Source organism: Schistosoma haematobium, chromosome 5 (assembly GCF_000699445.3).
Source record: "Schistosoma haematobium chromosome 5, whole genome shotgun sequence".
Lineage (NCBI taxonomy): Eukaryota > Metazoa > Platyhelminthes > Trematoda > Strigeidida > Schistosomatidae > Schistosoma > Schistosoma haematobium.
The window spans coordinates 16,517,976-16,540,804 of record NC_067200.1 but is presented as its reverse complement, the minus strand read 5'-3'; the positions used below and the strand labels follow the sequence as shown (position 1 = coordinate 16,540,804).

General features: G+C 37.3%; 1 protein-coding gene across 2 annotated transcripts in view; it reads left to right on the top strand.

The window, feature by feature from the left end:
* The window catches only part of MS3_00009251 (uncharacterized protein), a 74,465-nt gene that overhangs the window by 8,618 nt on the left and 43,018 nt on the right, over positions 1–22,829 (top strand). The window contains exons 5-7 of one of the 2 annotated variants that reach the window (XM_051217594.1): positions 12,213–12,581; positions 14,942–15,559; positions 21,019–21,051. In XM_051217594.1, coding sequence (XP_051065011.1) covers positions 12,213–12,581; positions 14,942–15,559; positions 21,019–21,051 — 1,020 coding nt within the window. Of the gene's footprint in view, positions 1–12,212; positions 12,582–14,941; positions 15,560–17,346; positions 21,052–22,829 lie in introns of both variants that reach the window. The other variant, XM_051217593.1, reaches the window with a different exon arrangement.

Here is a 22,829-nt window from a genome sequence, read left to right as displayed (position 1 = left end):
ATTCAAACCCAGTGCCTTCTCGCTCCAAACATCAACGCGCTATCCACTTAGTTACTGACTTCCAATAACCACTAATTTGTGCAATGGGGATGGATTTTAATCCAATTTATAATGGATTTGAATCCCAGAGTGAAAATAAACACTGGGATGTAGGTACATCCAGTTGACGAGTCCCAAATAGGATGAAACTCACGTCCTGAATTCCACTGCTATCCATGTTCCATCTCTTCTGTGTAAACTTGTGTCATAATGAGTACATCGAGGCAATTCACATATATACCAACTAATACTTATCAAATTTTAGTTAACATATTAACAATGGGATAATCCAAACTATTAAAAATTATAATAATAATAATAATAATAATAATAATAATATTATTATTATTATTATTATTATTAAATGATTCCTTGGTCAATATTTACCGAAATAAATTCTTTCATCTAGATAGTTCGGTAGGGATCGAATCACTTATCGATAGTTTTCATTGGTGTGATTAAATATTAGTTGTGCATAAAATGAGTATTTTGGAAACTAGTCCTCCGATGTTCTGTTAGGAAGAGGTGACTTGTGGAGTTACCCAAGTTGTGAATGAGTCAGCTACCTACTGATGACTTTGGATGACTATTAGACCATACTGTGAATTGATTGAAGTTAGGATGTGTAGACTTTTAGCTTATGACTTACTAGTTATATCATTTCGTTTTCTTTATTGGAGTGGTTGCTTCAAAGTCCAAAGTCGACTACATACACCTGTACTTATTAATTGGGGTAAGTTAAAATCGTTGCAAGGAATGAAAGTTACGGGTCCAATGTTATGCTGCGCGACCGTTGGTTAACTGGTGAAGAACTCACTAATAGGACAGAGTAGCTGTTCTACTCTCTTTGTTTTTCCAGCTAATGTTAATTTATGATTACAATAGCTTTTAATTGTTTTTTTTTTACCCTCAAGATTGTATTAAACTGTGAAGTTCGTAGTGATTGCTCGGTGGTTAAAGCACTCTGCTTGAAACCAATGAATCACAGGTTTTTTCTTCACTTTGAGCAATCAGCTAGTATCCTCAGCTCTCACACAAAAATATGTGAAACCAACTAAATAGATCTATACTAAGTAAATGTTTTGCTACTTCAAAGATTAAATGTTTATACTAATTAACTTGATTAAATTTAAAACGTACGAATAAAATACAGTTAGAGTGTAGCATAGGGAAAAGCGTAAAGCAACCGCGGCGAATTTCCTGCCAATTCATAGCCTGTCAGAGAACAGCTTTAGTAAGTGAATAGTTTATAGTAAAGAAAACAATAATGTGAAGTGTAAACAGACTTTATGTGACCATTAAATCTCGTAGTCTTCTATTGATTACTCTGCGATGTATAAATTCGTCCATGTGAATATAGATTACTTGTCTTCTCGAATTCTCCCGACCGTAGCTGCTACCTTGACGCAGTGGTCGGGCTCGCCTATCGTCATGACACAACCGTCGTTCATTTGACCTCACTATATCAAAATAAAGAACCAACTCGATTCACACTTCATGTATCTGGAGGCCCTGATGCTGTTTCTCGTGGCCTCGCCGGTGTAGGTATAGCATTAAGTCCTAGGGCAGAACTAGCTCTCTTCAACTGGATCCCAGTAGACAGTCGTTTGTGCGCTGTCCGACTAAACGGAACAGTAAGAATCCGGAAAGATAGGAACACTCGTCGTTGCCTCTTCGTCGTCTCTGCCTATTCTCCCACTGACTGCAGCTCAGATGATGTAAACGATGAGTTTTACAGAAAGCTTTCGGACCTTCTCCGAAAAGCTAGACGCTTTGGTGTTTTAATAGTGGTCGGTAACGTTAATGCTCAAGTAGGTAAACTAAGCGAAAGGGAAAGACACCTGAGTGGATCTTATGGTGTCGTTGCTCAAAGAACAGATAATGGCGACCGTCTGTTGCAGCTATGCTCAGATAACCGCCTGTTTCTTGCAAATACTAACTTTAAGCATAAGGAAAAACATCTTTTAACATGGCGACCCCCTAATTCATCCCAACGTTGGACCCAAATATCTCAAATCGCTATCAGCCACCGATGGAGGGGCTTGCTTGAAGACTGTCGCTCATTCTGGAGCACATGCTTAGATCTAGTACGAGCGCGTATCTGTCTGCGTCTTACTGGACGTAGGAAAGACGCTGCAAGTAAACCTCTTGGGGCTCTACTTAATGATAATCAAGCTAAGAGTATATTTCAGGAACAACTAGGAAAACAGTTAGGCAGCCATGTATGTGATGCCCACCCCGAGGCAGCATGGAATGATGTCCGAAAAGCTGTGGAAACAGCAGTGATATCTGCTAGTACGGTAACCCGTAAGGTTAGGGAGCAACACAGGATCTCAGCAGCATCTATCTCACTGATAGATGCTCGGAAACTCATTCCACCTGACTCTGAACATAATGAAGAGCGGAGTTAGCTTAAGCGCAAGCTGACAAGAAGTCTACGTAATGATCGTAAACAGCGGTGGATAGTGAAAGCAAGAGAGATGGAAAAGGCAGAGGCAATAGGTAACAGCAGACAATTGTTCAGACTTGTTAAGTACACCGGCATTAGGGACCCGACTGTTAACGAAACACTCTCAGAGAAAGATGGGCATATTATACATTCTCAATCCAGGAGATTGGATCGATGGGCAGAACACTTTAGGGATCAGTTCAACTGGCCTTCAGCCACACTTTGGTTTCCCACGATCTCCAGCCAACCTGAATGGCAAGTTAATGCAGGTCCTCCGACTCTTTACGAATTTGAAAAAGTTATAGGAAATCTGAAGCGTGGAAGAGCAGCAGGCCCTGACAGGTTTACTCCTGAGATTTTTAAGGATGGTGGTTCAGTATTAGCAGTGAGATTAACTGAGGTCTTAGGTAGAATTTGGGAACTGGACGCAATCCCATCTGACTGGTCTCAATCACTGATTGTGCCAGTCTATAAGAGAGGACACAAGTCCTCTTGTGACAATCACAGAGGAATCAATTTGACTAATATAGTGTCTAAAATATTAGCTTCAATAATACTTCGACGCCTAACTAAAGCTCGTGAAGAGCAGACTAGAGAAAACCAGGCTGGTTTTCGACCTGGACGTGGTTGTATAGACCAGATATTCACACTACGTCAGGTTCTAGAACATAGACACACATTCAGACGCCCCACAATGGTAGTATTTCTCGACCTTAAGGCGGCATTCGACTCTGTTGATCGTGAGGTTCTATGGCAGTGTTTGTCACTGAAAGGAGTACCAAAGAAGTACATTAACCTTGTAAAGGCTCTCTACTCGAACACAACTGGTCGAGTGGGAGCTTATGGCGAACTGTCATCAGAATTGATTACCTCAAGTAGTGTTCGTCAGGGCTGTCCACTCTCTCCATTCTTGTTTAACTTTGTCGTTGACGTACTTTTAGAGATAACACTTTCCTCGTCTAGATTTCCAGGGGTTGGACTTCTACCAGGAGGTTCACTTGTTGACTTAGAATATGCAGATGACATAGTTTTATTTGGTGAAGACGCTGACAAAATGCAGAGTCTTCTGACCACTTTAAGCAACAATGCAAGCATGTTCGCAATGCGATTCTCTCCCTCGAAATGCAAAATGTTGCTTCAGGATTGGGTTACATCGACACCCGAACTAGTGATAGGGATTGGAGTAGTTGAGCATGTCGACCGCTTCACTTATCTTGGAAGTCTCATCAGCCCTTGTGGTCTGGTGTGTGACGAAATCTCAGCACGGATACAGAAGGCTCGACTAGTTTTTGCCAACTTGCGTCACTTATAGCGTAGGCGAGATATCCGTCTATCAACCAAAGGACGGGTTTACTGCGCAGCAGTTCGTCCCGTCCTACCTTATGGCAGTGAAACATGGCCGGTAAGAGTAGAGGATATTCGTAGGTTACTAGTATTTGATCATGGGTGTCTTCGAAGCATTGCTCGTATATTCTGGGACCACTGAGTACGGGATGCAGTTGTTAGGAAACGGGTACTAGGTAAGGATGGCAAATCAATTGATGAAGTAGTGAAACTTCATCAGTTGAGATGGCTGGGACACGTGTTACATATGCCCAACGACCGACTACCTCGACGTGCGATGTTCAGTGGTATAGGAGTAGGTTGGGAGAAAGTAGGGGCGGCCAGACCAAAACATGGCACAAGTCCATGAAGTCACTGACAAGTGGTCTGAGTCATGTCGGTAGGTGTAGACTACCTGGTTGGGGACCGCGAGATGATAGCAACCGATGGTTAGAGACCCTGAATGACATGGCTGAAAATCGTTTGCAATGGCGCAGGTGCATCCACTCTTTGTGCTCTCCCAAATTCTAGTCTTCTGAATTATTTATGTCCTTTATTTTCTTTTCAAATTTATATCACTGTATTATACTCTTTAAATAACATCTTCAAACCCTAATCTTTCCGATCACTGCTTATGCTCTTACCACCTTTCCACTACGGGATTTGAATCGACCACTGCATCTCTGTGCTAATGTGGTGTGGCAACTCGAACTGATGTACGTACGTTCGAAGTTCTACGTTGTTACTGACTGACTGACTTCTCGAATTCTTTTAATGATCCAGAGTCTTTCAAGTCCCTATATCGTCCTTGGTTAGGGTTAGGACTAATGGTTTAGGTTTAGGCTATCATCACCAATCGACATTATCTATAATACAAAAATGCTTATTATTCATAGGGATGTATGGATTTCGCGCAAAAAGCCAGATCGGACTAATTCGTTTTAAAATTATATTACCATTAGACTAAGGTTTGTTTCACGAATAGAGAATAGTGCTGATTTACCTGTTATATAAAATCTACATAGAAAGGATTAAGCATTTGGTACATTTAACATTATCATTTTTACTCTGATGACAAAAGCGATGTTTCGTTTTCATTTCAAATGTTTTAAGGACTGTACAACGGTATTTCTGCTAATTCCATGTAATTTTTGAAGTTTGCCTGAAAACCTAAAAGTCGGTTCCTTGTTCGTAATTGGCTCGTCCCTTCACTCTACTTTTACCTAAATGTTTATTAGTTTTTGTTCACTGGTTTTTTCCTCAGCCAGTCGAATATGTGTATACACTTCGTGTTCTTTTTTTTTAAAAAATCACTTGAAATTCCCTAAGGTCACTTTGCTTACCTGATGAAGTTTCAGTGTAGTTTTTGTTGTTATTTTTATGAGTTTCTATGACTTACTAATAAGTTTTCTTTGAATAATTTATGAAATATTTAGACGTCTATCATCTATTTTTTTAATGGTTTAGCTTTATTAATAGTTCTGGTTAGCATGAAACTTTCAGCATCCCAGTTATGATACCGTGTATAATGAATGAATAGTTTTCAAACATGGACGTTGAAAATATTAACTACATAAAACACTACGTTTTATAAACTGCATTTTATCACAATAAAAGCTTGAAAGTATAAGATTTACTAAAATTAGACATTTTTGGTCTTTCTGAAAGTTTTCTGAACTGTACAAGATTGAGTTGAAGGTCATTTTAGTTTGCAGCTTTTTATCGATGGGAACCCTTTATTCTACACTGAACACTTTTAGATCATTCAATTGGAATATGGTGGTCCATATCCTCAACTTCAGTTGATATATAATAGGACTGTCACTCAAAGTCATGGATAATGATTGTCTCACTCAATATGATTGGACTCAAAGGTCACTGTTTCATTTAGATATCTAGAAACCCATTACTAAGCTAGTCACTGTGGGGCCATTTTCTCATCCTTCTTGATGAGTGCTGAACAAGGAAAAAGGTTATTCAACGGTTCCTTGTTTAAATTACTTAAATACATATGAGATGTTAAATTTTTTGAGAACACCGTACTTCAAAGGAACTCTTATGCTTTTTGTTTATCCATATCGTTATTATTACTGTTGTTGAAATATAATTTTAATAGATTGTGTTAAAGAAATAATCAGAGTTATGAAATATTAATATGTTTATGTTCACTTAATAGTCATTTAAAAGTACTTATTTTTATGTACATTCATATATACTTATGCTTTATCCTTATGAATTGTACTGACTGTCAAGTTTTGATTGGTTTATTTACTTTTACTACTGTTGTTTCTTACTTTACCTAAAAGTAGGTTAAATATTTCACTGTTTTCTATTAGCAGTAAAATAGCATGTTCTATATTCATAACAGAAAGTTTTTATTGGTACCAGGATACATGAACTTGAAAGTCCCTCGCTATATATATGTAATCACTCATTCTTAATCTTAATTAGCTTTTTCTTTCTTGTAAGTGAAATTGATTTTAATTTCAGGTGATTTATTATTACTGCAGTTTCATGCTTTCATGTAGTTTATTTCTGCTGGTTTTTCGCCTAATGTTTGAGAGTATTTAGCTGTTCAAAAACTACACGTTAGAGTGCTTTGAAATCTGATTACTTAATCGGTTTTGGAGCTGAATACTTACAATCGACAATATTCTGCTGTTTAAAGTACAAAACACTAGGCATTTCAATATTCAGAAAAAAAGTGTTTCTAGCAATGTTTTTGTCAACGAATCTTGATATTCTGTTATTCCTAAATTGATCATCTAAGTTAGTGAATGTAGTTACTTAATTTTACTGAATGTTTTCATGGTGCATTCTAATAAGGTGGATGGCGATTTTTACTTGTCTATACATATACTGCTGAAGTATATCAGTGATATAACGGCCGTAACTCTTCCTTTTCCTAAAACATTTTAATATGAGGAAAGAGTTAACCCAGTATGTGATAGAAATCTGAGATATGCAGGTAGTATGCGTTGTGTTTCCACTGACTAATTATGTGCTCATGGTAATAATATGGTTAAAGTACTTTTCGTTGTTCGCTTACCAACATGTATTGTCTAAGGTTTGGTAAACTTCACTATATGCTTTTAGAAATACACAACTGCACAAATCAGTGTTGTAATGTTTATCACTAGTTGTAACGGTTTTGAATCCTTCTTGACCATTGGCGGTTTGGATGAGGAAACGATAGTATCGCTAGTCGTTGCATACAAACCGTGACTACTTGTAACTTGTCAGTTATACATATTTAACCTGTAGAAGATTGGCGGAGTCCCAGAAAATGTGTTTTTTTGTTATATGCATTATTGTACCTTGAAAATCGCATAGATTCGATTTGTACACCTGTTTAAAGCATAATGTTTGGGAATAGCTAGTTTCGCCATTACCTTCTCTCCTGCTGACACTTATTTAGTCTTTTGAAAAATGTTTTTCTCGCTTTTGATTAAAGTATATGTGTTATAACTTGTGAACTTGTGTGCAACGATACCACCAATTAGGGAGCAGTGGATTATCGATCGAGCCAGTGACGCATAAAACACGTGCGAGCAGCCTAGAGTCCTGATTAGTCCTGCTTTCCGCCTAGTCCAGCCAGTTGAATCCAGAACACCAATCTCAGCCTCTGCAATATGAATAATTTATTTCAAGCATACTGGGTTTATATCTCAACCAGACAGACCACAACGTACTGTAAAATGTGAAACAACATTTATACAAGAATTAGCCAAAATGCGGCCGTGAATGAGGGAGATAGTAATTAATAGACGGGGAATAATTCAAGAATGGTAAATCGTATAATAATAGTTCATAGGTCAAAATGAAACTCATAATAAGAGGGACATGAATATGAACAGTTTAGTTACATAACAATTACACGATAAAAATATACGTTTAGAATTGGTCCATAAATGGATCCCAAAAATTACCATTCATTATTCTTATCGGGATATAACACTATGCTTTAATCATAACATTCAGTTTCAACTGTTTCTATTTGGTTGTTTGAATTTAAATTCATATAATTACTTCTATAAGACCTTTTATTATTAGTCTATTATCATTGATTCTGACAACTAATTTCCTGTGCTTTTATTCCCGACCGTTGTTGCTACCTTGACGTGGTGGTCGGGCTTGCCTATCGTGATGAAGCAACCGAGCTATACTGGCTGGAACAACCGTTCCTCAAGGTCCTACCATGTCAGACAGGTCGGTTGAAGAGCGGTAAGACTAAAAGCAACAAACCCAAGGTCCGAAGGCGAGGTCGTACTGCTGACTGTACAGAGGTGTGACAGCAGTAAGGTGTTTCCTTCAGACAACCAGCATGACAGCGATGCTGCCCTCCCACAAGGAGGGGTGGGGTTAGAAAAAGTCGACCCTAAAAATGCGCACCTCACCTTACCTCACGGATTTCCGTCTCCGGCGGTAAGGCCCTTTGAAGAACGGAGCTAACACGTCAAAAACCTCCCACGAAAAGGCCGTGCGGGACCGGCCTCAAGCAGTTGTCCCTTGGGTTCTGCGGTCACGCTCCCAGGTTGTGAAGGCTAACATTAACCCAACGTCCTTTTCAGGTTCCTCAAGAGGTCGGTTGCGGCCCGGATAGCTCAGTTGAAACGTCTCTGACTGCGAAGCTGGGTGACACGGGATCGAATCCGCCAGGGAGCACCAGTTCCCTTAAGATTACAGGTACACCTTGCTGACGAGTGCCAAGTAGCACGAAACTCGGGTCCAGGGTTTCCTGTCGACTATCGCCAATCACCATCTAATCTAAATACCCTTCCACGGTGTGGGCAGCGGGGAAGTGACATCAGCCCTCATACCCGTAACAGCACACGAGACCAAGTTGGTCACATTCAAATCCTTCCTACACCACTTAATACCTCTCTTATCTCCAAGACTAACCCTTCTCACGTCCATTTATCACCTAGCACAGCTAAGGCAAACGATTCGAGTACGCGGATCGTTATTCCTAGTCTCCTGAAACCACGCTCTAAACTACACGTAGGAGCTTTTAACGTCCGAACACTGTGCCAAATAGGACAGCAGGCTTCCTTAGCTAGGACTTTAGAATCTCGCGCCATCGATGTGTGCTGCGTCTCCGAAACGCGCATACAGGATCCGAGTAGCGTCATTCATTTGACCTCACCATGCCAAAAAAAAAAGAACCGACTCGATTTACGCTTCGTGTATCTGGAAGCCCTGATTCTGCTTCCCGTGGCCTCGCCGGCGTAGGTATAGCATTGAGTCCTAGGGCAGAACTAGCTCTCTTCAACTGGATCCCAGTAGACAGTCGTTTGTGCGCTGTCCGACTAAACGGAACAGTAAGAATCCGGTAAGATAGGAACACTCGTCGTTGCCTCTTCGTCGTCTCTGCCTATTCTCCCACTGACTGCAGCTCAGATGATGTAAACGATGAGTTTTACAGAAAGCTTTCGGACCTTCTCCGAAAAGCTAGACGCTTTGGTGTTTTAATAGTGGTCGGTAACGTTAATGCTCAAGTAGGTAAACTAAGCGAAAGGGAAAGACACCTGAGTGGATCTTATGGTGTCGTTGCTCAAAGAACAGATAATGGCGACCGTCTGTTGCAGCTATGCTCAGATAACCGCCTGTTTCTTGCAAATACTAACTTTAAGCATAAGGAAAAACATCTTTTAACATGGCGACCCCCTAATTCTTGTTCAACTTTGTGGCCGACGTACTTTTAGAGATAACACTCTCCTCATCTAAATTTCCAGGGGTTGGACTTCTACCAGGAGGTTCACTTGTTGACTTAGAATATGCAGATGACATAGTTTTATTTGGTGAAGACGCTGACAAAATGCAGAGTCTTCTGACCACTTTAAGCAACAATGCAAGCATGTTCGCAATGCGATTCTCTCCCTCGAAATGCAAAATGTTGCTTCAGGATTGGGTTACATCGACACCCGAACTAGTGATAGGGATTGGAGTAGTTGAGCATGTCGACCGCTTCACTTATCTTGGAAGTCTCATCAGCCCTTGTGGTCTGGTGTGTGACGAAATCTCAGCACGGATACAGAAGGCTCGACTAGTTTTTGCCAACTTGCGTCACTTATAGCGTAGGCGAGATATCCGTTTATCAACCAAAGGACGGGTTTACTGCGCAGCAGTTCGTCCCGTCCTACCTTATGGCAGTGAAACATGGCCGGTAAGAGTAGAGGATATTCGTAGGTTACTAGTATTTGATCATGGGTGTCTTCGAAGCATTGCTCGTATATTCTGGGACCACTGAGTACGGGATGCAGTTGTTAGGAAACGGGTACTAGGTAAGGATGGCAAATCAATTGATGAAGTAGTGAAACTTCATCAGTTGAGATGGCTGGGACACGTGTTACATATGCCCAACGACCGACTACCTCGACGTGCGATGTTCAGTGGTATAGGAGTAGGTTGGGAGAAAGTAGGGGCGGCCAGACCAAAACATGGCACAAGTCCATGAAGTCACTGACAAGTGGTCTGAGTCATGTCGGTAGGTGTAGACTACCTGGTTGGGGACCGCGAGATGATAGCAACCGATGGTTAGAGACCCTGAATGACATGGCTGAAAATCGTTTGCAATGGCGCAGGTGCATCCACTCTTTGTGCTCTCCCAAATTCTAGTCTTCTGAATTATTTATGTCCTTTATTTTCTTTTCAAATTTATATCACTGTATTATACTCTTTAAATAACATCTTCAAACCCTAATCTTTCCGATCACTGCTTATGCTCTTACCACCTTTCCACTACGGGATTTGAATCGACCACTGCATCTCTGTGCTAATGTGGTGTGGCAACTCGAACTGATGTACGTACGTTCGAAGTTCTACGTTGTTACTGACTGACTGATTGACTGTGCTTTTATTCATTTTTATTTGATAACTGTTGTTATTGGCAAAATAGTCACCTATCGTTGGATTTGAGGTATTGACAGTCAGTATTGTTCATCATCCATTGGTTATTCTCAATATCGGTCCATTATTTTTCTTAACGAAAGTTATTTGTGTGTAAAAAATCTGTAACTTGAGCCCTATCACAAAAATCTGTTGTGACAGCACCTAGTAAATATTGTTAAAACTAGATGTTGTGTTGCACATCTTTTCATATGACCTGGTCTTGTAGTAGGAATTTTAAAGAGTGCCATTTTAAGAAACTAACTGCATCATTAGTGAAGTCTGTAATGATGGACTACAAGAGACTGTAGTTGTTAGTGTAGCTATTTCATGGCCATAATACTTAATTTGACCGTGTTGAATTTTACAAACCGTCGAAATCTCTGTCTGTTATATAGTCGTGCTTTTCCGTCGACTTCACTCATTTCCCGTGTTTCGTTCACTTTGTTAATTTCATCTTTATGAATTATTAAAATGTCAAAAACAATAAACCTATTTTTTGTTGAAGAAAATGCATTTGTATTTTGCGATTTGTCAATATTCTAGGCGAAGTTGATGACCACTGTTTTTGTTGGTCTCTAACTTAAACAACCCTTACAAATGAAATAACAGTCACTACAGTTTGTCCAACGTTCGCTTTAAGGTCATGATTAATAATTACAACCATAAAATGGTTTAGTGGTTAATTCAATCAGTTCCAAGCAGGTGTGCTCTAAAACGGCTTCATTTATATTTAACAAATATGATAGTTAGGTATGTCAGTAGTCTTTGCACAGAAGGTGTAAGTTACATCAAAAGTGTTGGGAAAATCAAGCAAAATAATGAAACTCAATCAGTTCAAATATAATTTTAAAGTCTGCAGAGTTCAAAATTTATCAATAATTCCCAAATCATTGTAGTCGTTCCTTATTGTAATATTGTTGTAAAGTACTATGATCTTTAGACTTTTAACAGTATATCAACAAAGACAAATACCTATTTCTAGATTTATAATTAGGTCTTACTACTAACCCTCTCATACGGATAATACAGGTATATTTTGAAGTCTAATGCCTAGTTTTTTAGCAAAAGTAGCGAGTGCCTATGTAATACTCGAAAACCAGATAAACTTTATTCTTCGAAGATCAATAGAGACACTTTTCTTTGCATAAAGAATAATATCAATGGTGTCTCTCAATATGAATCTGTATATCCAAAGCTGGAAAAATCCATTGAACCATTGGATTAAAATTGTTTATATTTCATTTATGTATGTTTTGCTAATTAGGTGTATGTGTTTAGTATCTTCTTTTCAATTAAAGTGATTAACGAATAGTTAGAGCAATTGACATTTTCTTAGGTCTCAGGCACTGACCCTGCTGAACCAGGTTCAGTTTTGGAAGCCAGGTGGTATCACTGACCCTAACACTTAAATACAATGTAAACCAAAGCTAAATACGTATATCTATACCTACATTTCGTAAATTAGTTACAGTAATTAATTCACACTTTCCTTTAATCATTGATTTTCTAGCACCCCCTCAATAATTATGTAAATCCGAATTACACTAGTAAATTACAACAACAGTATCCAGTAAATACAATGAAAAACAATCGTAAATATTCATTACCCAGCACAATACAGCGGTCAGAAACACAAATACATTCTAGGACTTTAGGGCGTTTACCAATATCAAGATCTGGTAAAGTGTGTGTGGAAAAACAATCTACTGAACAACACGATCATCGCCGTTGTCAAACTCTACCACATTATCATCATAATCGGCCAAATCGTATTGATCCTCGTTACGGTTTTAAACGACCATGTTGGTCTTCAGTGCCTTTAATTATCCAACTGAATAAAACATCTCGTGGTTTTGGATTTAGTATAGCTGAATATGAGGTGAGTTTTATTGAACAGAAATTTACATGTATACATATTTAATGATTACTGAAAGTTGATGATAAAGGACTTAGTTGTTTAGTTAAGCCTTTCACCGCTATTCGGGCATAAGCCGCCCACCAGGAACTAGCAACCAACTCTTATCTCCAGTTGCTTCCGAATGCTATTCATTCTTTTGGTGTCAACCTTCAATTCACGATGTGTATTTTGGTCTGGCACTTTTCCCTTGGGGTTTTCAAGTTAGGGCTTGCCCCGTAATTCAGTTTGATGATTTTCGCAGTGTGCGCCCTATCTACCTCCAACGTTTGTTCCTAATTTTCTCTTCATCTGTGAGATGGTTTGTCCTGTCACAGTAAGTTGTTGCTGATGATGTCTGGCTAACGGATATGAAGCATCTTGTGCTTGCAGTTGTTTCAAAACATCTTTGTTATTTTGGTGATGGTGGTGGTAGTTCTCCACGTTTCAGCTCCACTAGCTAGAACTTTTAACGATTGTGTTGGAAGTTCTATTTTTCGTGTTGGATTGTAGATATTTTGGGTTTCAAACATTCTTCAATTGAAGGAATCTTCCCCTTGCTTTACCGATTCGTACCTTTAATCTGCATCAAATTCCCTTTGTTTATCAATCTTGCTGTCCACTCACAGCTTATCCCACAATTGTGAATTGATTGGTGCTGGCTATTCTGTATTTCAGAATCTTGAGGTATACTGCTAGGGAAATGGCTGCTATACTAGCGGTCTTTATCTGTATTTGTTGCTGTGTATTTCATAGAAATGATGAGTCATTTTCAAAGTCCGAACCATCCAGATTTATCCGAATTGTGTCTGAGTCCCCTTCTACATTGCATTTTAGTCCCTTGTAAGAGTTCCATATTATGGTGACGATCTCATGTACGCCATAGTGTCGAAGAAGCTTCCACAAGATTCTCCTATCCACACTATCAAATGCTTTATCATAGTTAAGAGGATTGATGTATGGCGACCAGTTACATTCACTTGATCGTTCAACAATGATCAATAGTGTCGCGATGTGGTCTGTAAACTATCGATCCTTACGGAATCCGGTCTGTTGTTCTCGGAGTTGAGCGTCCACTGAATCTTTCGTCTGGTTCAACAACACTGTTGAAAACTTTTCCTGATACTGATAGTAGTGTGGTACCTCTGTAGTTCTCACACTTACTGAGTCACCTTTCTTTGTTACTTTGATGAGGTATCCCACTTTCCAGTCTATCGGCACTTGTTCATCCTCCTAAATCCTCTTGAATAGGATGTGTAACAGGTTTGCAGTTACTTCTATGCCTGACGTCAGTGCTTCAGTTTTAGCTTTGCCACCCGTGGATGGTTATCTAAAGACGCATCCGCTCCTCACCTTGCTGTTATATCTTCCATAGAACTTCAGAACCGTTTACTTATGCATATGTCGTCGATCTGGTTTTTCGTAGTATGACCATGTGAAAGCCATGTAGCTCTGTGCATGCATTTGTGTGGAGAATGTTACCACGTATTGCTATGTTGTGTAAAGCATACCAAGTTACCGGTCTCTCACCATTTCCATTCATTTTTCTTAGTTCATGTTGTCCCATGATATCTGCATTCACGGTGTTGTCCATTCCAAGTCTCATATCAAGATTGTCATGTCATTTTATGTACGACAGACTACAGCCCCTCATAAAACTGATGTTCATCATCTTCGTTACTAATGTTAGTGAGCTCATGGTACTGCATAAATTTCACTGAATTTTCCCTTTTTTTAAGGATGTTTTGATGTTCCCGGATCCATGAGATGCCTATCGTATAATTGCTTTTCTCTCTTTCCTGAAGTTAGTCGTTTTTGTCCACATTGTGTTTGGTCAGCTTCACTTAATCCAAGGAGATGGCAGCTGCATCTCGTCTCTTATATGCCTATTTGAATGACCTTATAAGTCACCTATATTGCACGAAGATCCTGTGTCTCCGTGTTTACTGTTGCTCTGGCTGTTAGAGGCGGTATCTGCCCTGTAGCTTTTGGCGATTCTCGACTTTTATTATGATTCGTTTGAACTCTTCTACATGAAGACCTTTGAACTCCCACAGAAGGGTTTTGATGGTTCGGTTAGTTCACTTTTAACGATGTTTTTTTGTAAGGTGGTGTTGCTAACCCTCTCACAGTCTTGCTTCTGACCACCAGTAACTGTAAAGGATTTCCAGGTGAACTTAAGGTGATGGTCAGAACACAAATAAATGTTTATTTATACTTTTATATTGTACCACTATGTGTGTTCATGTAAATGAGTTATTTTATTGCTACTAATTCTTTGATCCATTTCTAATAATGTCCGAAAATAACACTTATTGTTGTTTCTTATATCTATATCTTTATAGGAACTACCTGTTACTGACTTAGAAGGCAATACACTCCGTAAAGCTTGTTCACTTGATAGAAGGAGTTCTAATATGATTGAATCTGATCGTAGATCATTTCATTCCTATTATTCTACCGGTTCTACCATTGCATCATTATCATCGTTACCTGGTAAGAATTCCAAATCTTCCAGGAGATTGAAACGAAGATCCACGTGGTCTAGTCGCTCCAAATCACACGGTATCTTATTAGTTGACAGTTTAACTCCAGGTGGTATTGCACAGTTGGATGGACGTATATCAATCGGCGACAGGCTGTTATTTGTTAATGATAAAAACTTAATGAAATCTAGTGTATTTGAGGCCGCTACTACACTAAAGTCCCTTCCTAATGGACCATGTTTAATTGGTATTGCAAAAATGCAGTTGGAATCAAATGAAACAGATGACATTCATGAAAAAAGCCAACAACAATTACTACTGCCATGCCCTGTTGTCTCTTCTAGACCTTCTGTGATTGGCATGTTTCCAGATACTGGTGAAATGAAAAAGATCAGTGTTAAGTCTGATCTAGCATATCCATTACACGTAAACACTGGTGATAGCACTATCGATAATGACGATAATAATACGATTATGGTAAATATTATAAAATGGTGTTTTTAAGTTCATTGTGTTCATATCTTTTATTGTTTATGTTATGTAAGCTCTGTTTGATACCCAAATTTATAATTGCTCCTGTATGTTATAAGACTGTGCTGAACGAAAAGTCTTAAGATTACACGTAAGAGAACCAAGTTTTTCGATTAGCTTATGGGATTTTATCGGAAAATAATTTTTTCCGGCGTAAATTTTGCACGACGAGACGCTACTCTATTTCTATTGGTACTATCATGTTGGCTGAGATAAACAATCTTCTATCAACATTACCTAAACTAAAATGAAGTTTGATAGTTCTTAATCTACTTTACTCAAGGCTTAGTTTTTTTTATTCCAGTGGGCCGATGACTTCTAAATTTCCCCCCTTTAAATCTTGAATGCTTCGTTATTTTCCATATTTGTCACTCATATTCCTCCCATCAAAGATTCAACTTCCTCTTACTTAGTCGTTCACTTTTTTGGCTATCCAATGAAGTTCAGTTTAAATAATATACTGTTCATTAACTATTGTTATCTCTTGTAAAAAATCGGTATTATTGTACTCGGCATATTACTGGGATAGATTTTAGTTTGTTTCAGAAGGGCATACATGGGAAAATTAAATATTACAAAAAAACACTGACACTGTAAATTTATCAGTAAGGAAAGAAAATTGATGATTCATTGGATGATAGATTGTGTGAATGTAAGTGAGCCGTTGCATTTGTGGTGTAAGTCTTCATAACTCACATGACTATGCTCTTAATTGTACCGATGTTATTTTGAGTTCCTTATCCTTTTCAGTAGGTATACCTTTTATAGATCCACATCATACATACACGATATTGAAGGTTGTGATAAAATTTGTGAAACCGTGGCTTTATGATTGAAACAGTTGACTTCCAACTATTTTCGAATTATGTTCCAATTATTGTGGTTTAAGCAGCCTGTTTTAATCATTAACTGTCATATAAGTAGCTCGACTGAAAACTGAGTTACTAGGACTGTATTTGGTGAGACTTTTAAATTGATGTGATTGATTTGAAAGGGTAATTTCAACTAATAACAAAAATTGTTTACGATCAGGACACTGCGTGGTATGATTCACTGTTCTATATGCAAATTAACTTTTAATGTAGCTTGTATCGTATTATACCCTAATATTTCGCATGCATCCAGTCGATCGTAGATACAGATCAATGCAATAGTGGTTTGGAGGGAGTTGTATACTTTTTTGCGTACGCAACTGGGTGAAGGTGAGATTTTTTAGCTGTCTAAAAGTGGGCTTGTATTCATAACGCATGTGCGCCGTGCTTTTCTGAAATGATACATACCTCTGTAAATGGTTTACTGAGTTTCATTTTTTTATTTGACAAGTCATAAAACAGGTATTAATGTTTCCTGCTAGTGATTTTTACACTAAAGTAAAGCCTTTGTTTGACCTTTGACCTTTCGACTTTAACTGTTTGGTTTATAATCATTGTGACATGTTGGCGATTGATAGAGAAAAACAAAACAGGCGAACATGATCGCTGTATTATTAAAGTACTGTTAACTGAAAAGTTTGCACGAGTACCGTATAATTACTAATTGTACTTTCTGTATTTATTTTCTTTCCTGTTCGCCACCTCTCCTGGAATAATAAAATTTTACGACGATGACCATTCTTCGTGGGTATATGCAATGGTGTTTATGGTTGTTGTGCACATATTAACGTATATATATATATATATATATATATATATATATATATATATATATAAATAATTTTATTTTGGTCAATCTAGTCAAGGCATGGAGTAACTGCATGCTTTGATAGCTTCAGTTGGAGTTTAATGCGTACTGTTTATTCATGTCCTTCTTTACAAAGGCCTCTACCCGATTCAGTATTTACTTTACGTGCAAGTATTACCGATAATGATGATAATTATGATAAATATCGTATACCTTCCATAAATAAAAGGTTGTTTATTGCAAATAGTTTGGATCAGTTGCAACAACAAAGTGAATCTTTTTGTGGTCCGAGATCACCAACACCTAATCATCTGAACCCTTTACTTTTGGAAACTAATCATTCTTCTACACATCAAAAGTGTAAAAGTTATAGTTATATTGAGCAGTTAGGAAAATACACCAATGAACACTATTTCCATCGTCATCATTCTTACCATATGTGTACATTATCTGAATGTGGACAAAGTCATATGATCCATGATATTCAGAAGTGTCTAAATACTAATAACGTCAACCAGTTACCTCTTCATTTAGTGCATGAAATCGTTCAAAAAGCAGTGGATCTAATTAATTACGAAGTGTTGGAGGATTCAATTAGATCAAATTCGACTACCGAACGAAATCGGTTCATCTCATCAACGTCATCGACAAAAGCAGGAACAGCAGATTCAAGTCAGTCATGGACACAATCTATGATTTCTGGATTCTTAACATCTTCGAACGTTAACGTTGATGATAGCAATAATAACAGATTAGGTGCTGATAAAGTAGATCAAATTCTTACTGATCATCACTCTACTTCATCATTGGTCTCTAGAAGTAGTTATTGCACTACTGACGACAATGCTAGTAGTACTCAATATTTAGCCGATCGACTTGTTATTCAATCCATTTTAAAAGCTTTGAAATACTTGGAAGATCAAAATACCAATAATGATAGATTATGTAATTCTTCTGTTACATCATCTGCTATTCCGCATCATATTTCCACGCCAACTAAAGCATCCACAATTGAATTAACTTCAAAGCGTAGAGAGTTTTCAGTATTTAACAGATACCAACTACCTTATATTAGTCAGAGTGGAGATGTAAATAATGGATCCGAATGGTGTTCTGCATCTAGTAAATTGAGTAGTTACTATAGATTCCAACTTCTCTCGGACGAAAATGGTCATAATAATGTTGACAATTTGTATTCAAATGGAGAAATGGATAATAATAATAATAATAATAATGCCATCATCATAGGAAATGATAACACTGACGATAATGATGAAGAAGAGGATGTAAAAACAGAGTGCGATTTATCTACAAGCTCATCAGTCTCTCTCTCCCCTTATGTCCATCCAAAAACTATGTCTTCATCCATTGAATCTGATCATCATGAGTTCAATCATTTACTCTTCGAGTCACTTTTCATTCATAGTTGTTATTCATCACCAAAATCAACCAGGTCCAATGAGCATGCGAATAATAGTAATAGTAGTATTAGTTGTAATGACGGTAAGACAGTTGATAAACATAATTCAGGGGATTGCTGTGTTATTGAACATGATCAAGATGCTTCACAGTCACGTTTTGCTGGTAAACGTCTGAATATTTCTTCAACATCTCACCAGTATAGTCGTCACCGACACCGATCTGGAAGCCATGATAATCATGCTATCCTGGACAACCAACTTACAAACCGTATAGATGAAAAACATAAGAAGCTTGATATAAAGGTCTGTAGTCGTTGTTCATCTTAGTAATTTAGTCACCATTACTATACTGCATGTAAATAAAATCAAGAAATATTGTATTTGAATAACGAACTTTTTCCCTTTCATACCCAATCAGTTACTATTGCTTTTCTTGTGCATTTTTGGAATGGAAACCAATATGTCATTGTTCTACTATGAATTTTTTGTGCCTCAAATCTTTAGTTCTTTGAAATTTTAAATATATTCACGATATAGCAATACAGGTTAATCATGTCTCTGATCTCTTGGCGTGCTATATTTCACGAGTAAAGCATTCCTGGTCGGTATTTGTGCGCTTTTTAACAGGTTACTACACATTTCATTATTAGCTGCGTATATTTTTGTGCACCAATTTTCCTATTAAATTAAAGTTTAATTTCTAACAGTTTACCTGTAATAGAACTTCTATTAATGTCTTCTTATTCAATATTTCTCAAATGCTTCGAATTTTTTGAATATTTAATGTTTTCGTTTTGTAGCATTTCTTAATTAATGTACTGCATGATCGTGAATAAAGACAAAAATAATGTCTAAACTGTTACTGAGAGATTTTTTTCTCGTTATATACTCACTTATTGGTCAGTTCACCATGTTGTTATTCTGTTGTTTTGCATAAACTGTGTTGTTTATTTTCTCTGATTTGAGTTTGTCACCTATTCATTATAACCCTGTTTTGTTGAAAGATATGTTACATCGAATGGTTGCTCTTTTATTGCTCTGATGATGTAGATGTATGACGAAGCTGTTACTAATGGACATGTGTATGTGTGTCATTTCCTAATTCTGTTCACTCATACATACATTACAATAGAATTCTGTTAGCAACACAAGTTTACAAGACTTTGGTTGTTATATATATGTGTGAAAAGATTGTCATAATTCAAACAGATACAATGTTATTTTTAGCTTTGTTTTCGTCAGTCAGGTAATAAAACCCTATTAGCAGCTAAACTGTTACTCTTTAATGCTCGTTTTTTCACCATAACTGTTCTGATATCTAGTAGCTGATGAAAAGCTAGAAAATTGGAATTCAGGTTATAAACTAAGTAGTTCTTCCCTTAAGACCTGAAAGTTGTAGGCTTTATCCTATTTGTAGTGTCGTGTATGATCACTGTTGAAATACCACAAAATACCATGAAATAAATGTCACCTACTATCTGTTTTCAATTATTCTGCAATTTTTTTGAGCATATAAGTGTGCGTATGGCTGAATGACTGAGTGAGCTCATACCGTAACTTAGCATGGACAAATCCCCATGAACGATCAACCTAATTATATACTCTCATGTTCTAGTAAATAGCTGAGACTAATTATTTAAGGAGTGAGACACTTACCCTCAAATGAGGTTAAGCGACACATGATATATTGTAGATTAACTGGAGCTGTAAAGTGTGAAACCATATTCCTTTCTTAAATGATATCTTCCTTACTAAAGTAATCGATGATACAGAGTATTCGATCCTGCACAGAGCCAGCGGTCCTGTGAGCTGAGGAGTCCTGAAGTTGATCGAAACGATTATTCTACATTCATTGTCTTCCTATTGGTTCTCCTGATAGTGTTAATTCGTCAGGAAAACAATCTTTAAATTCAATTAAGAAATTTCGCTGTTTCTTATTGGTTGCTTATGTGGGATTAGTTTCGAGCGATAAATCAGTTTTCACTCAATAATCATCCAATTTGTAATATATAATGCATTTATTTTATTTCTTTTCACATCTTGTATTGACAAAGCACATGAATATTATCTTATCCTATGAGTAACTTTTAGTTTTTTGCTCTCGTTTCAATATCTTTATTGATCAAAATGTGAGGATCATGTGCAAGTTTTGCATCATAAATTGTTTTCTGGTCAGTCATTTATCGTTTGTTGTCCTATTTTTATGATATTGCTTTCATGCATGAATCAGTGATTATCAGCATGAATGAACATTTATCTTGTGATATGAAGTCTTTAATTTATTTCGCAATTCTATTTTAACAGAATGGTCTCAATGCAACTGGAACTGAAGATTTGGTAAGTTTATTTCTGTACTTGTGTTACTGTTCGTTACTTTTCAACGTACTTTGGTCTCTTTTCCACACACGATTCGTTAATTTGTCCTTTAACCGTAATGTCAGTCTTATGAGTGAGTAAATTCTTTTTCTAACTTTCAAGATGTATAAAATTGATGCTTACTTAGGTTTTTTTAGATATCCTTTTGTCCACTCTTCCAGTCCATCATCTGTGATGGTAGTGACAATAAAATTCCGAGCCGTAGTTTATTATTTGGTACGATTGGCCTTCAGCTATTTTGCCATAAGTGTCGATTGTACTGCACCTTCAGTTTTCCCACATTTATTGCCATATGTTTTACTAGCCTCAGAGCGGCTCCAGGCGAAGTTATAATTTACTTGTTTACGGAACATTTTTTGATATTCGTTTATTCGGTGTATTAAAAAGTCATTGAATGAAACACAGTTACGGTTCATTCGGACTAAAATTCATCTGTCTAAACTTAAAGCATTCAATAAGCCTAGAGGTATGTTGTTTTTCTGAGTATACTTTGTATTGAATTACCGCTGTAATTTTTTGTACCGAGTCAGTTTATAATTGTGAAGTACTAGTGTTGTAAACTACATTTTATTTCAGAAATGATTAACTAGTTCAGCCACCAGTCAGTCACAACGTGGAACCGGTACGTATGTACATCGGTTCAAGTTGCCATACCCTATTAGCATAGAGTGATAAAGTTATCAGGCTAAATCTCAGAATAGTCGATTAGTAACAGTATCAGTGGTAATAGGAATGATTAGACATTGAAGATACAATTCGGGAATAAAATATAAATTAGTAAAGTAAACACACAGAAACGGTCATGAGGAATTAAGAAACTCGGAATTTAGAGGAAGACAGAATGAATCCACCTGCGCCATTGCGAACGACTGTAAGCCATGTCATTCAAAATATCTAACCACTGACTTCAGTAATCATACAGAACACATCCAGGTAGTTTATTCATATAAGCATGGTTAAGTCCGATTATCAGTGACATCATGGACGTACGACATGCTTTAGTTTGGTCGCCCTGTTCTACCAGTATCTTATATGGCCTGGTAGGATCTAAAAAACATTTGTTCCTTCCATTATAGTTCGGTTGAGCCATTATGATAAGGGAAACTCGAGCATGACATCATTGTAACATTACAGTCGTCAGTTCAAACAGTATAAAATGATAATTCATCGGCACTTATGATTACAATAAGTTTATTAGAAAAGAATGTTTGTGGAAATTGTCCAGTTTGAGAAAAACTGTTCATAACGTACTGATTAGCTAAATAACCAATCAAACTTGGGCGGTTTATGTAGTTGTTTTGTTTTAGTATGGCATACATCGGGAACTCACACTATTAGTCTCCAGGTATCTAACTCACAATTTTCAAGTTTCGCTGTAACTTTTTTATTTTATACCATTCATTTGACATTCAGCTGTCCACATTTAAAACTTCAGTCAGTTCGTGATTTCCACGCATTTCTGTTTGTAATATCTGCCGTTAGTAAAGCCGTAGTGTGCATGGTGATTGAATTTCGCAAGAAGAGAAACCTTAGTTCTTGTAGATTGTATTCTTTCAATTAGAAAACCTTAAAACTCTAAGTTTCACTAATGTTGATCATAACTATCAACTTTCCAGTGGAGTATTTTTTAGATTTATTATGTATCTTGACGATCGAACTTTTAAAGTATTTACGTTGTGTCAAGAAATTTACTTGTATTTACGATTTGCATAAAAATGATAATAATAGTCATTACCTTT